The sequence below is a fragment of the Lytechinus pictus genome, chromosome 17 (genome assembly GCF_037042905.1).
Source record: "Lytechinus pictus isolate F3 Inbred chromosome 17, Lp3.0, whole genome shotgun sequence".
Lineage (NCBI taxonomy): Eukaryota > Metazoa > Echinodermata > Echinoidea > Temnopleuroida > Toxopneustidae > Lytechinus > Lytechinus pictus.
The window spans coordinates 15,759,791-15,777,896 of NC_087261.1; the positions used below are offsets into that span (position 1 = coordinate 15,759,791).

The 18,106-nt window shown below is 35.1% G+C and overlaps 1 protein-coding gene across 3 annotated transcripts; it reads right to left on the reverse strand.

Annotated features, from left to right (window-relative positions):
• Positions 1-735: 735 nt before the first annotated feature.
• Positions 736-17,479, reverse strand: LOC129281058 (syntenin-1-like). Of its 3 annotated transcripts, none has more exons than XM_064111778.1 (8): positions 17,312-17,479; positions 12,805-12,903; positions 12,117-12,281; positions 8,984-9,172; positions 7,941-8,116; positions 6,546-6,717; positions 5,198-5,289; positions 736-4,478 (listed from the first exon to the last, which is right to left on the reverse strand). In XM_064111778.1, the coding sequence occupies exons 2-8, from the start codon at positions 12,853-12,855 to the stop codon at positions 4,424-4,426; spliced, it is 900 nt and encodes a 299-aa protein (XP_063967848.1). In that variant the 5' UTR covers positions 12,856-12,903; positions 17,312-17,479; the 3' UTR covers positions 736-4,423. The 3 variants fall into 3 exon arrangements, with proteins under 3 accessions (XP_063967848.1, XP_063967850.1, XP_063967849.1); XM_064111780.1 differs by having other exon boundaries at positions 8,984-9,169; positions 17,312-17,426; XM_064111779.1 differs by having other exon boundaries at positions 16,763-17,382.
• Positions 17,480-18,106: the final 627 nt, after the last annotated feature.

The following is an 18,106-nucleotide window of genomic DNA, read 5'->3' on the forward strand; positions in this document are numbered from 1 at the left end:
CAAAACACAAAAATATAATATACAGAAACTATACGAGCAGCAGAATTCTGCAGTTTTTGTAAACGAGTAATTAGGGAGGTAAATTGCCAATTCGTCTATTGCCACCTCTTTCACTCGTCAAATGGTCTACCTTTAATTAGTCTAATGCCACTCCATCCATCAACATTTTGTACATCAACCATTTGGTCCAATAACCATTTGGTCCAACCATCACTTCGTCTAATCACCAGTTCGTCTATGACCATTTCATCTCATAACCAGTTGGTCTAATATCCATTTCATTTTCATTCATTTTGCTCAATTAACACTTAGTCCAGTTAGACCAAATGGTATATGGACTAAATTGCTTTTGGACCAACTGTTTATTAAACGAAATAGTGAGTGGACGGATTGGCAATTTGTCCATGTGGATAGTGGACGAACTGATGGTAGACCAAATGATAGAAGATGAGTTGGTAATTGGACGATTTGGCATTTGACCGATTGAAAATAAATCATTAGGGAGTGAGGTTGATTATAAAATGAGTGCATTTCCGAAATTGCCGAATACGCTCCGGGTGTTGCTATGGGCAGTGGGCGACCCGTCCACCCCTGTAATTTTTCAAATACAGTGACAAATATAACATAATTATCCCAATCATGAGTGCATTTAGTTTCAAAGCACATGTGATTGAGGAGCAATACACTATATATTAAGCATACAAACCACACACAAAGTGACGCAGACTGGTAATATACATGTATATGGTAACCACATCATGGCTATTTATTGATAGTGAAACATAACAATGTCATAAACCCACAGAGCTCCCAACCTCTATTATCATCATTGCTTATTCAGCAATGAAAAATTACATTTAAGAAACTGACACAATGTCATACAATAATGAACATAAGAGAAAAATAAAATGTGCGCCCACTGGACAGCCAGGGTAAAAAAAAAATGTGAACCACTTAACTGTAGTCAATAAAGACTATTTGACCTCATCCAGTAACTGTCATGTTTAATGTGGTATTATGAATTTCCTGGAAAAGGCAACAGAAAAGTGCAGCATATATGCAAATTAATGTAAAATGATGTGCATTAAGAAACAAATCAAGTTAAAGAAAGTATTTCTTTTCATAAGATGATTAAGGGTCTCTTTAGACATATTTTAAGGTGGGTTTTTTTCATGTCAAAATGCTGTGAAATAACTTACCACAGTAGAGCAAGTACATACAATGTACATGTATGTTGTATGCATGTGTATTCAATGCATGCATGCCTATTCAGGCTCAATTTTATAAACATTGAAGAAACATTCGTAGATCTGTAAAGTCATCATAACTATTATGGATTTTTTTAAATATATAATGGATGGCAGCTGTGATAACTGTACAGAGACCCATGGGGAAAACTGAGACGGATGGATATATAACTATTTCAAGGAATCCTAGTCACCAAGATAAATACAGCAAGACAGAAATTCTAATTTTGGATGGTAATTATTCAAATATTTCTATTACACTCTTAAGACATAAAAGGGTGGAATGAGATACATCACCCCTTAAAAGGGCTGACCAGTGACAGCGTGTTCTGTTTTTTTAGGGGATGGAAAACACTGTCACCCCTCAGCCCTTTTCCATCCTCCCGGTCTCCGCCCTTTGTGTTTTTAGAGTGAAGACAGATTTGCATAAACCTAAATTTCCACGATAAAACAAGAAAAGCATATCAGGTTTTCTTTTAGAAATTATGTACTGACTTACAGAATTAGTTTCTATAAATACTCTAATGAAATACTATGTATTTGGTGCAAATATAACGTACAATGAAATATAAAAAATGAAAGTCCATACAATGAGAAAAACAAAGTACTATGGTATCTTACATACTATTTGACAAAGTTAATTTTCAGTATAAAAGTACTATCATATATTACATACATAATCATATATATTTTGATAATAGTAGCAGCTTATTTGTTAGCCATTTCAGAGGAAGCATTTAATCCTCTATATACCAAACTCGCAAACAACAAATATACCAAATGAAAAATGAGGGGAAAAGTAAGCTGCAGTCTTTATATCTCTACATCCAAGTAAATCCAAGTATATGTAAGTAAGTATGAATGAACAGACCAGGGGGACATTTCAAAAAGACTGAAAGAGTTAAGTGTGAAAATGGTTCAACTGGCTGGTGTAAAAGCCATAAACCCTGCATGACATATTTCCTAATGATGTCAAATTCACTGAAAAAATACACGATAATCTGCCTCCAACATATTATGAAAAAGCAACATAGCATGAGGAAACATTTAAAACATATTCCATGTTTACACGTGCATCGGCTTTTGGTTCTGAACCAAATGCAGAATCGGCTATTGGTTTATCTTGCACCGCGTTTACATGCTGTCACAGATCGTGGTGCAGAATCGGCTCGCGTGGCAAAAACCTGAAATGATCCACCCACCAACAATATACGTCATGATAAAGACAACGCTGGATCTGTGCACTTACAAGTACGTCATAATGGTGGAGTAAATGAAATGCGCGCCAATTGCTGATGCAGAATCGGCTTTCTGTTTACACGTAGAAAAAAAGCAGATTCTGCATCGGCTCGTGGGTCTGAACCTACTACTTTGGTGGTGCAAAATTGCTGATTCTGCACCGAGAGCCGATGCAAGTTAATCGCATTTACACGCAACAAAAAAGCCGATGCAGCGTGTAAACACGGTGCAACAGGTAGCTGTGAAGTTACAACAATGTATGCTATGGGTTGATACTTTTCTCAGGAATGTATCTATCTCTCCTAAATAAATATAAAAAATCTTCAACATTGGGTTATGATTTTACAGAAAACACTAACTTAATCAAATACGAGCATGGGACCCTTGTATACAAATCAGCTTGGGAATTCTGACACATGGGTATTTACAGAATATTAATATAAATCAAAGTCAAATACATCATTATCACAGCTCATATTATAATCTCTTCATTATAATTCAGTTTTCAATCACAATATTAGGATAAATATATCATTACAGTAATGTACAATCTATTAAAGCAATCAATCAATTAATTGCTTGTATATATATATATATGCTGTAAAACATTTATTATGTTATTCCAGGGTCCCGTTTCATAAAGACTTGATATAATGAACAAATATACTATCAGCCAATCAGATTAAATGATTTCCGTAGCTTGTACCTGTTATTGTAAATTTGTTATTATAACAAGTTTTATGAAACAGGGTCCAGCTGGCATTCCAGTCTTTGAGGCACATAATAGTTGGGGTAATGCACACATTACTGATCAACTACTTGAAAAGTCACATGAAGATTAAGCGCATTTGGACTGAATATAAGACCCATGATTGGAAATCAATCAATTTCAAGTACAGTGAAACCATAGACTGCCTGAGCTGAAGGAAAAAAGACTAGTGGTGTTTATTGAAAGCTGTTTTATTTATGGTGGGTTGACTGCATTATAAAAAAATAATATATATTAGGTTTCAATTTGTCAAATAGAAAATATAAATCGTTGCACATTGCAACCGATATAATCTACATAAAATTTGATTGAAAAATTTATTGTAGGCTTCCACGTATACACATGCACCTCACATGCTGTTAGTGCACAATATGTTTGTAACGATTAACTTTTAGTACATACAATTATATCAAAATATTTCTAAATTTATCAAATGTATAACAGCCCAAGCCAATGATCATTTGGTGTGACATATTTTGTCATATATATATATATATATATCTCTCAGGAAAGCCATTTTCAGTCATGCCTGTATGAAATTAATTGCACTTTCTTATTATTGGCTCCAAATCAATCCTCTGAATAGCATTCAATCCCTTATTATTATATATTTGTCTTCGAGTTTGACTGAAAATTGATCTGATTCTACATTTAAGAGATGTATTCTCCACATTATGTGTGCCCAAATACAAAAATACTCAATAATAGATTCTCACTTCATAAATCAGTATGAAGACACAATGTACAGAGAAGCAGATGAAGCCCATCTCATTGGGCGTTTTAGCGTTCTACTGAAAATGCTTATTCGAGTCTGCATGTCTACCTGCGCAATATTAGAGGGTATTGCATGATGGGTCTAAATCTGACTAACTCCTAGTTGGCTTGCGTACACAACAATCTGTGCAATCTTGTGTCGCATTGCATGGTCTAATGGATGATGGTCATTAAAGATAATAACAATTATTATTCGGCTTTTCCCCGTGGAATACCTAAAACATTCCACTCCTCAGGCTGTAATGCTCTCAAATTATCATGGCTTGAGAAGGTCACGGAGCGAAGAAAGACGGAGGACAATGGGGTCAGATGCATACGAATTATTATTTTTACAGAATTGCCCATCAATTCTCCTTTTGTTATGAATGAAGTCTGTCTCGTAGCATGATTCTGTTTAAATCTCTGGGATGGAATGATCCATGGAGCTCTTCACCAGCGATGATGCCATGCTAAAGAGAGAGAGGGAAAAAAAGATGAATTGCAATCAAGATGTTTTGTTGTTTGTTTGTTTCTATCTATCATTTTAACACGTAGCAATATTGTAAATGAAATTGATTTTATAATTTCATGTCTAATTTGTTGTACACAAATTTAATTGATTTTGTATTATCGGTAATTCTACCTCATTAATCTCTGTATATCATGTATATTTTACTATCATGTATAAGATTTATGTTTTTGTTTGTTAGCACGGCCCCTGTGTAAAACAGCCTAGTAGCTGAACAGGGCTTCTACCTTCAATGAATAAATGAATCAATAAATCAATCAGTGTATAACAATATTTTATGGCTTCATAAAGCTGCAGCAAACAATGATTTCTTAAAGCAGGTCTTTAAAATCAAGATAAATTGGAACCATTTTGTTGTAGATCTAGATCTGGACATATACATATTCCTAACTTTGTGATATGAAATCCAAGCTGACCAAAACGATCCCATGGAATACCACCAACACAGACGAGCAAAATTAAACCTAGCTGAGGTGCCATGCTTATTTGCTTTACTTATTTTGTTACTATTATTTTTCTGTACTTTTCATTACATGATCTAATAAGTTCAATTTCATGTTTTCCCCAAAAGATTTGACTTTATTTTTCACCATATGATCAAAAAAGTTTGTGAGCCCCCCCTCCCCCCCCAAAAAAAAAAAACGGAGTGAGTCTGCTTACCTTTTCATCATATGATCATAGAAACAATTAGGCATGATAGTGAGAGTGATAGTCCGTCCACATCCATCCAGGATCTGAGATATCTCCTTGTCCTGAAAATATCAAAGAATTTTAGAGGGAAAAATTAATGTCAAGTGTACAGCAAGTTAATATTTCCTGTATTTTCACAATCAAGTTAATCAATTGGTCATTAACTTTACTTACAAGTAATTACAAAGGCCACATTGCACTATTAGGCGATTACTAGAGTCATTTTACCCACGCACATCGTGTAATAGAAATTGTTAAACACGTAGAGGTGTTGTGGTCATTTGGATGCCTCTAGAGTATAGATTACAAGGTTTGCGATTTAAATCCAAACTTCTCCTCTTAGTAGTCTTCTTTCTCCCTTTTCCTTTTACTTTTTATCTTTCCTCCTTTTTCTTTCTTTCAATACTTTGAATGCTCATTGACCTATCAATCTCTGTTTATGTTCAAAGCCTTCCTAAATCTTTGGGGCAGGATAAAGGGCTAATGAGTTACAATGTTACAAATTATTTCCTTTTCTATCTAGCGCCCTTTCTTTGTTTTTATTTTTCTCTAAAAAGGAGCCTTAGCACACACACATTTAGTGGTTGGACATCAGAAATCTACAAACAAATATGATATACTTTTTATTCTATGCTTGAGTACTACTTTCATATACAAAAGAAAAATATAAAGATGTTTTATTCTCATCAAATAATTGATCAAAAACAAATTTCACGGGATATCACAAAATGTATCTAGTATCACATTTTTGTTTTATATCCTCCTCATCATAAATGCTGCAGGGCATATGCAGACCTGCCAACCTCTCGGAATGAAAAACTGTATTCTGTGATTTAAAAAAAATGTATTTTTCCCCAAAAAATGTATTTCATAATAAAATGTGTGGCGCGCATGCACATCGCGGCGCTCAAGCTGCATGCAAGCTAAAATGCGCATTGCTCTTGCAGCTGAAAAAAAAACATTGAAACATGTTTATATCTAACCCTGGTTTAGAAAAAATGATTGAAAAAAAAACAAGTTACTTGAAATCACATTGATCCAATAACTATATTTGTGTAAGTTTTATGAAATAGAGACATATAGAGATTTTTTTTTTTTTTTTTTTTTTACAAAATCGTATTTTTAAAAGAAAAAACGAGCTGTCACATTTTGGTTGCAAAAACGTACTAAATACGCCAAAAACGTACTGGTTGGCAGCTCTGCATATGTAGTCATAAAATCTAGTGATCTATTGGAATGGTGGCACTAAATTTTGGCTTACAGGAACTTGAATATGATTGAAGTAAAATCACACACAGAAAAAAGGAGAAAGCATTACCTTGAGTCCAATGACGTTCTGCCCATTGATCTCTAGAATAGCATGATCAATCAAGAGACCGTTCCTTGCTGCGGAGGTGTCCTTCGCTATCTTGGTGATCTTTCCATTCTTGAAGACAAAGCCCACATATCCAGCACTGTCCTTCTGCAGCGTGATCGTTCGCTCAAACGGCCTATTCAACAAGACAAAAGGCAATCAAAGAAATAAATGACACAGTATCTAACAAATACAACATATCAAGCACTGTCCTTTCAAAAAGATGATCCTTCCATCAAATAGTTTTTTCTACAATATGAAACAAGTAAAATAAGTCAATTACAAAGTATCAACACAGCAAATGCATCCAGGAGTGTGCTTATGTAAAGTGATTGTTCTGTTGAACAGTCTATTCAACCAAATAAATAACATAAGAAGTTAATTACACAGTATCTGACAAAATTAACATAACCAGCACTGTCATGTGTAAAGTAACGGTTCTCTCTAACGGTAAATGGTATATTCAATCGTCCTTCTAGATGTGGTATGTGGGTATGGCCATTACAAGATAGACTCCCTTCTCTTACACTTAAAGGGATGCTCCAGGCAATAATTATATCCAAATAAATAGAGTAAAATTCACAGAGCAAAATGCTGCAAATTTGATCAAAATCGGATAACAAATAACGAAGTTATTGAACTTGAAAGATTTGCATTATTCTGGTGAAATACATGTAGTTCTAGGCATGTCTTCATGAATATTCATTGGGTGGGCAGATGATGTCACATCCCCACTTTCCTTTTTCTTATGTTATTACATGAAATCATAATTGTTTTTTTTTTCATACACGTGTAAATGATGTTTCTCCATTATTATGAAATAAGTTGCAGCAAGAAATAACTAATGCACTTAATCAGTTGTCAATCTAATTGTTTAAATTTTTTAATAAACATAATTTCATATAAATAATTATGAAAGAACGAGTGGGATATGACATCATCAGCCCATGTAATGAATATACATGAAGACATGCCGAGAACCGTTTCACCAGAATGCTAATCTTTGAAATTCAATATCTTTGGTATTTGTTATCCGATTTTGATCAAATTTTCAGCATTTTGCTCTGTGAATTTTACTCTATTTACTGAGATATAAATATCTTCAGCCCGGAGCATCCCTTTAAGTATGCAAAGCGGGTTGTTTTTCATGGTTGGAAGGTGTATGCGTGTACAGTGAAAAGGGTATTGCAGAAATCGGGAAACACAGGGTGTATACATTTCACCCTATAGTGAAAGCTACGTATTTGAGGCATCATTTAGGGTAGGAAATCATGACCAGATACTCTGCGATTGAAGGAAGACTTCTCATCTCAGGGGCCATTTTGAAAGTCCATGAACAAGCATTCAAACTACACATACCTGTCTCTGATGGCGAGCTTAATGCTGCTTGGGCTGGCCTTTTTCAGGACTCCCATAGCCTTATCTTTGCTGTACCCTGCAACGTTTTCACCGTTGATCTGGAGGATTTGATCGCCAAACCTCAAACCACCCAAAGATGCGGGCGATCCCTTCATGACGAATGTGATGAAAATACCCTGCATATTAAATGAAATACAAAAAAAACAGTCAGTAAAATGAGATGAGATGATAAAATAACCTGCATTATTCAATAAGTCATTCAAATGATGGGAAATTTACAAATGTGCAGTTTATTGTACATTTATACATTTATTGTATCATATAACAGTGTTAAAATCATACACAATGCACTATTTTGTCTCCCCCCCCCCCCCCCGGGGAACCGAAAGGTGGACCTTTGTGCTAAAAAGTAGCCACTAATATTATCATCATCATCATCATAATCATTTATCATCATAACCATCATCACCATCATCATCATAATCATTATTATCATCATCATAATTATTATTTCTATCATTACCATTATCATCATGATCATCACCATCATCAGTAACATCATCATCATCATAATTCTTATTTCCATTATAATCATCACCATCATCATCATCACCATCACCATCACCATCATAATAACTATCATTTTCATTATCATTATCATCAACATCATCATCATCATCATCATTAATAACTATCATTATCATTATCATCATCATCATCATCATCATCATCTTCATCATCATCATCATCATCACCATCATTATCATCATCATCATCATCATCATAATCAACATCATCATCAACATCATCATCACCATTATCATCATCATTAATAACTATCATTTTCATTATCATCATGATCACCATCATCATCATCACCATCATCATCATCACCATCATCATTATAATCACCATCAACATCATCATCACCATCATCATCATAACCATCATCATTATAATCACCATCAACATCATCATCACCATCATCATCATTATCATCCTCCTCCTCATCCTCATCACCACCAAGTGGCAATCCAACTCACCTTACTAACATCCCTGACTCTGAGACCAATCTTATTGCTACCATCTTTACAGACGACCACCTCTCGAATTCCTTGCTTGATCTCTGACCTAGCAACTCCCAGATTTTGATTGCCCGTTACCGGGGCAACCACGTTGTTCTGTGAAGGGGCAGCAACGGTACCTGCTGGCCTTGGCACTACTGCTTGCTGCTGTCAGTGAGAAAATAAGTTTATATTGTCAATGGCTTTACAAACATTGAATACAGAGTGTGGTTATGCATGTACATTATATGGAAATAAAACAACATTTTCCCTTTCAGTATTCCATGCAATAGACTGGATGGATTCTTGATGGTATACAGTATAAATATTTGCCACTATCAAGCATTACATGTATGTTGTACACCTCCATGTATCTTATAAAATTTTCAAATGACCCCCTGTGACCTTTAACATAATGACCCGTCAATCTTATCAGATAATCGATTATACCTCCAACCAATGTTGAAGATTGTCCCTCGATTAAATGGGGTCTTCAGTTATTGCATAGATCCTGCTAGAACTAGTAAGAATAGATCCATGGAAATTTCATGAATGAGATGTCTTTCAATGTATGTAATGACCTCTGTTGCCATTTTCTTCATGAGATGATGACTCGCAAATCAAACCAGATCGATGTCATGTGGATACTACATGAACCAAATTTGAAGTGTGGAACCCTAAAAAGATTCTTTAGACAAAGTTATATTCTTGTTGAAAATAAGAATGTAGATAGATATTACTTTGTACACATGTGCACATAAACTTATCAGGGCCCCATTGCGTAAAAAGTTACTATTATGGTAACTTTGCCATCCATGGTAAATACCATGGCAATGCTGATCAACAATCAATATCAAGGATTCCATGCAAGTTACCACTGGAAGGCAAAGTTACCATAATGGTAACTTTCAGGCAACTAGATCTACATTGATATGCATTCGCCCTTGATTTTAAAGATTTCCTCTTAAAATTATTGCTCGCTGAAACTACTCAAGTTTAGCTTCATTGTTCATTGGTTTTGTAGCTAAATAGAGTGTTTATGTCATTAATCATACTCTTTCAGGAAGTGAAATCAAACTACCAAAAGGATTGAATTTCAAATACCCACTTTGTTTTGTACATGTAAATTTACCACCCCTGGCCCAATATGCTACTAGAAACAAGAGGGGGGGGGGGGGGGGTCGGCTTACAAATCTGACCTTTTTCCTGTCTTTTATTGTCCTTTTGGGTGATTATATTCTTCATCATTGTTTGTTCAACTTACTGGGGTCATTATCATTACTAATCAGTTATTCAAAGCAATACCTACATGTACCATGATTAATGTGTACACAAGCCGCCTACTTTACATGTAAACTGGACTTTGATCTTGACAAAGTACACATCACATGTTCTGGCAATGACAATGACATCATACCCATTAATACATGTACATGTAGCCATGGGTGATCACAAGATAGTATGTTTGCTTTGACAGAGCGGGAGCAGGGCGGGGCCGCGGGGGGAGGGGAGCAGGGGGGAAGCTATCCCCCCATGATTTTTCAAGTAATGAAGAATGAAGAGAAATAGAAGAAAATGAGAAAAGGGCAAAAAGAGAGAGATTGGACATGTACATGTATGCAAACCTATTTATGATCCATGTAATTCAATTTTAGAAAAAAAAGGGGTTTTCTTGTCCCCACCTCTTATTGAAATACCCTGACACCGCCCCTGAAACAGTATGTAGATTCAGATCCTTAACTCAGATAGCTAGTTTACTTAAAGGGCAAGTCCACCCCAACAAAAAGTTGATTTGAATTAAAAGAGAAAAATCCAACAAGCATAACACTGAAAATTTCATCAAAATCGGATGTAAAATAAGAAAGTTATGACACTTTAAAGTTTCTCTTAATTTCACAAAACAGTTATATGCACATCCTGGCTGGTATGCAAATGGGGAGACTATGACGTCATCCACTCACTATATCTTTTGTATTTTATTATATGAAATATGAAATTTTATATTTTTCTCCTCATTGTCAAGTGATAAAATGATTAATTCCTCCCTGAACATGTGGAATTAGCATTGTTTAATACTACATGTATATGATTCAGTCAAGTTGGTCCTTATTGTCAAATCTATAAAAAATGAAATATTGTATAATTCAACCAATAGAAAACAAAAGAAATAGTGAGTGATTGACATCATCGACTGACTCACTTAGTTTTTGCATATCACTGTTTTGTGAAAAATAAACGAAACTTAAAAATATCATAACTTTCTTATTTTACATCCGATTATCATGAAATTTTCAGCGCTATGCTAGTTTGATTTTTCTCTATTTATTCAAGTCAGCATTTTCTTGGGGTGGACTTGACCTTTAATTACTCCCAACATGTGACACTGTGTAAAATTTTCTGAAGTAAAAATGTGTATTACAGGGATACACCAGGCTGAAACTTAGGGGTTGTTTTATATGGTGTTTATAAATATTTTTCTTCTTTTTTCTTCTTTTTATTGATGTTATTTCTGCCCCCCCCCCCTAGCCTGCATAAGATACATACTACCCAGGGTAGCCACTTCAGTTCCGAAAATTCTTCTCCCTGCGGGCGCTACTTTACATGATAATGTTAAAAAATAATGTAAAAGTGCTGTTGCTGTTATTTTTTTTTATCCTGTACAAATATGTTCAATAATTAACAGATAAATAAAGAGAATGCTTTATTTATTTATATTTCTATTGATCTGTATTCAATTAATAGATAAATAAGAGAGAATTCTGTGGGGTTTTTTATACATGTATTTCTATTGATCTACATTCAATACCGCTCACAGCTGACATCACAAAAATGAAATCTTAAAACTTATTCTTTGATGGATTTTCACCAAACTTCATTATCATATTCCTCTAATCTCTCTGCATTGATTAAAGCCAACCTTAGGATTGTCCTCACACACCTCCAAGTGAATTTCCCCTTTCAAAAGATCAGTCTTTGCCCCAGTTGCACCAGTGAAACCGACCACAACCAGACCAAATCTTGTACATTATTTCCAATGACATACGTTTGGTTGGTTGGGAGTCTATGTCGTTGGTCTGACTGTAGTGTATCCATACAAATTGCATGTACTTACCGATGACTGCTGAGCATAGGCCTGCATCTCAGCGGGAGGAAAACCCATCCACTCCTCCAGGGAGGGGTAGAGTGAGCTTGTTGTCATGACAACAGTAGACCCGGCAGGGGCACTGGCGATGGCATGGGCCGCAGCCTGTGCCTGTTGATTGAAGTTGACCTGGGCCTAGATACATCAAGGTAGAATAATTATCATTTATAATAATAATAATAATAGTAATAGTAATGATAATAATGATAAAAATAACAATAGTAGTCAAATTAAAAATGAGTATTATAACAGTATTCTTAACATTGATTATAATACAAACAGCTATGGTTATTGCTTTACTGAAAAAAAATGTTTTTAAAAATCTAGAGAAAAAAAAGATAAAATAGCGTTCCAGGTCATAAGTAATATCATGCTACATTGTAGCAGCAATTCTGAATTGTTGCAATAATGAATAACTTAAAAAACAACCTGTCGTATCTTCACAACATATTACCCTACTACACGAAAGTACAAAAATAAATAAAAGGCAGCACAATGAGAGAGGGAAAGAGAAAAGAGGGGAGAGATAGACAGATAGAAGATCAATTGATGGATTTTCCTCAAACCTTCACCAATATCAAATTTATTATTTTTCCTGTTACATGTAATATTTTTACAACAATCTTTTCATCAGGGCGAACTTACCCTTAAAACTTACCTGAGCCATTTGGTCAACTTTCATATCTTCCAATGATGGATAGAGAGACATGATGATTGATGACAAGTTTTACTTCCTCACAAAGGTAAATTCAGAAATCTACATGTACACAAATAAAGAAAAAAATATGTCTAACTACATGTATTAGATTTTATTAATAAATTCAAGCCTTTACACTGTCTACATGTACATGAATCAAAAATATGTACTTGGTCATTGTATTTGGGTGACTTTCTCCTTTAATTTTTATTTCAATGTATTATTTAAAGTAAAACTCTACTGTCGCAAGAACGTGAACAGTGTAAAATACATACATGAATAGAAAACTCTGTTGTCATATTGTCAGATAGGCAGCATATTTTAGGGGGAAATGAGGGAAAATGAGAGTACAAAATACAGGTTCATGTAATGTACACTGTCTCTCATAGAATTCCTTGAGTACAAGGAGAATTAAGGTGTGTATATACACAAAAAGAACAAGAATAGTGACTACTTCCACTATGTAATTGGTTATTATTCTTCAAAAAACAAGCTAATTCATACGAATGAATTGATAATCTTCTTCCTGTACTTAGCAGACAAAATCAGTAATTCAGCATGACAGAGTGAATTCAATAATGCATGATTTCATTGGAAGGAAATGGTATTTGAGTGAAAGAGGAAATCCTACCGGTCTTGATACACACACCCACACAATGTTATTGGATCAGTGGACTCTTGAATCATAGTTCACAGCACAAAACATAATATTCACACTCAAGTGCAATTTGTAATGGGATCTTAGCCGCTTTATGAATGTGATACTTGAAAAAAGAACAAAATGAATGATTTGCCATTTTACGCAATACAATATGGTGTAATGGAATTGTAATTTTTACAAGTACATTTGTATATCACTGCATGAAATTCTTAGATTAAAAACAGAGATATACATGTACAGCGCCAAATATGACCTACATGTAGAGGCAATGTAGCTAGACCAAAGAACTTGATTTTTTCTCATGATCATGATATAAACCATATTCTTTGAAATTATTACAAATTATACAATGATACAGTAATTTCAGTGTCGTCATGCGTGCTGCAGGCATAAGTGCGCATGCATGCACACAATGCGTACACCAACATAGCCACACTAAAATAGCCAACATGGGCAGAAATCAGGGGGGATGGTCCCCACCCCCTTTCCCAAATTTCAAATATTATGCAACAGCCTCTACATGTATGTATGAGGGTCAGGTGCACCCCCCCAGCCCCCACCCATGAGGTACCAAAATTTTATAAAATCACCACATAATAATATGACAGACGATTTATATAGCGCAGTTACTACATATATGTGCATACTCAACTGCGCTTTGATACTTGGTATCATATTATTAACCCGGCTATAGCTGAGCAGCCACATTAATAGGTGCTAAAGCGTTCAAGGAATAATTCCTACCGGGTACCCATTCATCTCACCTGGGTCGAGTGCAGCACATTGTGGATAAATTTCTTGCCAAAGGAAATTACGCCATGGCTGGGATTCAAACCCACGACCCTCTGTTTCAAAGTCCGGAGACTAATCCACTGGGCCACAACGCTCCACTATGATAGAAAATATGACAAATTTTGTGCAGCATGCCTAATTACGAGTACAATGGTGATGAAACCCAAGTTCCTGTGCACGGAGAGCAGGCTGGAATTCATTTGGGATTTTGTTTTAAATCACTGTATAATTTGCAAGCTATTATTACTTATTGGTAATTCAAATCAAGATGCAATTTAAAGCAATGCTGAAATAACAAAGTTATTGAATTTTAAAAATTTGCATTATTCCAGTGAAACAGTTCTAGGCTTGTCTTCATGAATATTCATTAGGTGGGCTGATGACGTCATATCCCCACTTGTTCTTTGTATTTTATTATATGAAATTAGGTTTATCAAAAATCTTTATACCGAGAACTAAAACAATTGGACTGACAACTGATTAAGTGCATTATTAGTTATTTATTGCTGCAACTTATGGAGACACAGTATCATTTACACATGATTTCATGTAATAACATATTAAAGAAAAAGGAATGTGGGGATGTGACATCATCAGCTCACCTAATGAATATTCATGACGACGTGCATGTAGCTGTTTTCACAAAATATTGCTTAACTTCAAAATTCAATAACTTTGTTATTTGTTATCCGATTTTGATGAAATTTTCAGCATTTTGCTCTGTGAATTTCACTCTATTTATTTAGATATAAATATTCTAAGCCCGGACTCCCTGGAGCATCCCTTTAAGTCAAATATTCACTTGCTTATGAAGCAGGTAGTCTATTAGTAATTAATCTAATCCCTCTAGCTAAATCCATAAATGTTGATTCTTATGGTCTTATTGCTGTTTGGTGTGTATTTACTACAATAAAAAACTATATATAACTATGTACACTACCAGTCAGCTATCTGTGACTCACCATAAAAAAAGAGAACAATTAGATTCAGTGGACCGAATCTACTGTTCTCAGATATTTACAGGTAATAGTGAGTCAAAGATAGCTGAATGGTATTACAAAGACATAACTGGAATTATGAAAAATGTGGCCTTATTTACTCTACTCTACTAGATGTGTGATGACCCCCTCCCCCCCAAAAAAAAAATCATTTGGACCTCAATATCTCAGTGTATTTCTTCTCTTTGCCAAAACGTTGTATGCATTTCAAGCTTTGCCATGTTTAACTCTTGCAATCTCTCTCCCGGCTCCCTCGTCTCCATCCAGCATCCCTATTCACTCATCCTCCCCCCTCCCCCGAGCCCTCTATTGTCCTCATCTTTGTCATTAAGGCCTGCCTCTCTCCATCTCTCTCTCTCTCCCCTCTTTCTGTCACAGATAGATAGAATTATTAAAAGAATTGTGATCAATTTTACAAACATGCAAGTTACATATAAAGTTTTCATACAAAGTATCGTAACATTTTCTAAATGATACACAAACTTAAATATGTAAACTAGAATAGATCTATGTGATCTTAGAAAGAAAATAGTGACAGTGTCCAGAGAAAAAGAAGAATGAAGTGGTACATGTAGGTGAGTAAAATGAAAGAAGGAAACTAGAGGAATGAAAATGGAAGTCATGAAGGTGTAAGGAAGTGGAGAGAATGGACAAGAGAGAGAAAAGGAGGCAAAACCAGAAGGAGAAAAGGAAGAGATCATGTTCATCAAAGCTAGTACACACCACATCACATCTTCTTCTTCTTCTTATGTTGGTTTGAGTGGCGATTAGTCATATTTGACTATTGTCGCCATTGACTCTATTAATAATAAAAAATCTCACTTCTCACATAATGATATTATTACCAATATGATGTATACATATATGAAAAAAAAAATTTGTGCATCCTTCTTATATGAAAAAGGATAATTATAGTATGTACAAAAGTTTGTCGTAACTCTTGTCAAAATGGCATATAAACAAGTCTTCACCAAAAACAAACCGCTATCTTCAGCTCAGTTCCAACTATATCAGTTCCAATCATATCACTTAGAGATGGTATATGGTAGCAGGTAAAATTCAGTGAGATTTAAAAACAATAAAACATTTATAAAAAAATTTAAAAAATCAATAAAACAATAAAACATGAAATATTCAGAGTAAAATAGTAAAATATGCAATGATCTAAATAACTGAACTGTGGAATCGTCAACATATAAAGTAAAACAAAATTAGATTGACTCTTTACCCCTATCCATTACATGTAGAATGGCTGATTGGCTAACTCACTACAGGCTAGTAGTACGAGTACTAACTTTAGTAGTGTTGATGCGAGCGCACGAGATATTGATGTGGGAATTAAAACAGAAAGAATTCCCTTCTTTCATGTTCTTTTGAGCTTTGTGCAAGGAAAGACACACAGGCAATCCCACGATTCCTGATCCTGCACATGATGTATGCATAAGAATTAAGATACGCATCCACATACCTGTGTCAGAAGAGACCGAAATGTGAGTGATATTTTTCTCATTTTGTTTTTTTTAATTCCGGGACAAGAGCTTTGCCGGCTTGCTTTGCTTTGACCTTTGTCTGATTGAATCTGGATCCGTTTCACTTTCAGCTAAGCCTAAGCTCGAGAGTCGAATCACGTTTATCTGTTTATTACCAATTACATTGTTCAAATGTGCTCGGCCTTGGATCCAGCTCCTGGGCTCTGCTGCAGAGTTCCCATGGCCCTAACCTGGTGGTGATATAAACAAGTAAAGACTGAAGACAGTGCAATATCACTCAGTCACCGTCATTCAACTTTCAAGTCAAGGCTCAAGCCAGCCAGCCAGGCCTTGGGCAAAAGCCTTTGCAAGGCCTGTGCCCCAGCCCGCGCCTGGCCGGCGCGGCCGGGGAAGTGACCCAGCTGCCACTCGTACTCAACGCCGCGCTATGGCCAGCAGCGACCGACTCTAGTTCAGGCTCATAATTCGGCTGTAACAAATCTACTTGCTCAGATAATTTAGTCGGCAGGAAAAGAAAACAAAATTACCCTTTTTGGCAAACTTGAAGCGGAATAATAGTACTTTTAACTTGTTGCTAAAAATTCGGCTCTGTTGTATCGTCAGTTGCAAAATCGCATCCACTTTATATTTTTCCTGTAATGCGCTCATGACGTCAGGGTCAGCTGATGATGATGATGGTGATGATGTCATACTATTATTTTTGGATTTGTGATAATAATGAAGTTCTCATCGCTGCCCAAATAAAATACATGTAGGTCTGAAATCACGGGTCCTGATTTTTATTTTAGAAGCGGGTGGGGTCGAATTTTAACCTAATAATACATGTAAATTTTAAGCACTAAGAATAGAAAAGCAAACGTTGTAACCGCTACAATAGTACAAACTGATTCCTAAAGCTAAAACTCTCCCTCCCTTTCAATTATTTATATTTCGATTTGATAATTGTCTATTGTAATTTTATAATGTTATCAACTTTGTATGTACTTCGAATGTGATTATATGTTACTATGTCAATTGTATCATAATTGTAAATATGAAATTGAAAGTGGAAAATAAAATAAAATAATTGAATAGAAAAAAAAATAATTGAATTGAACTCTGGGCTAGAACTATCTACAATCAACTGAGAGGGGGAAGATATGGGCACTGGTGACTGGTCACCTTAAAAAAAGATTATATACCAGCCTTTTTTTTCAAATTCACACAAACTTCCAATGTGAATTCCGATCCTTAGAAAAATAAGTTCATTTTGCATGTCTTGAAAACCATATAGACAATTGGTGTTGAAGTTTTAAAAGTAAAATGATTTTTACTTTATTAAC

Bases quoted from the DNA above. Each gene is read 5' to 3' on its own strand.
- LOC129281058 (XM_064111778.1), bottom strand. From the start codon at position 12,855: ATGTCTCTCTATCCATCATTGGAAGATATGAAAGTTGACCAAATGGCT. The intron at 5,290-6,545 runs GTAATGCTTTCT...TGATATTTTCAG, and splicing joins AGAACGTCATTGGACTCAAG to GACAAGGAGATATCTCAGAT. The intron at 4,479-5,197 runs GTAAGCAGACTC...CTCTCTCTTTAG, and splicing joins TATGATCATATGATGAAAAG to CATGGCATCATCGCTGGTGA.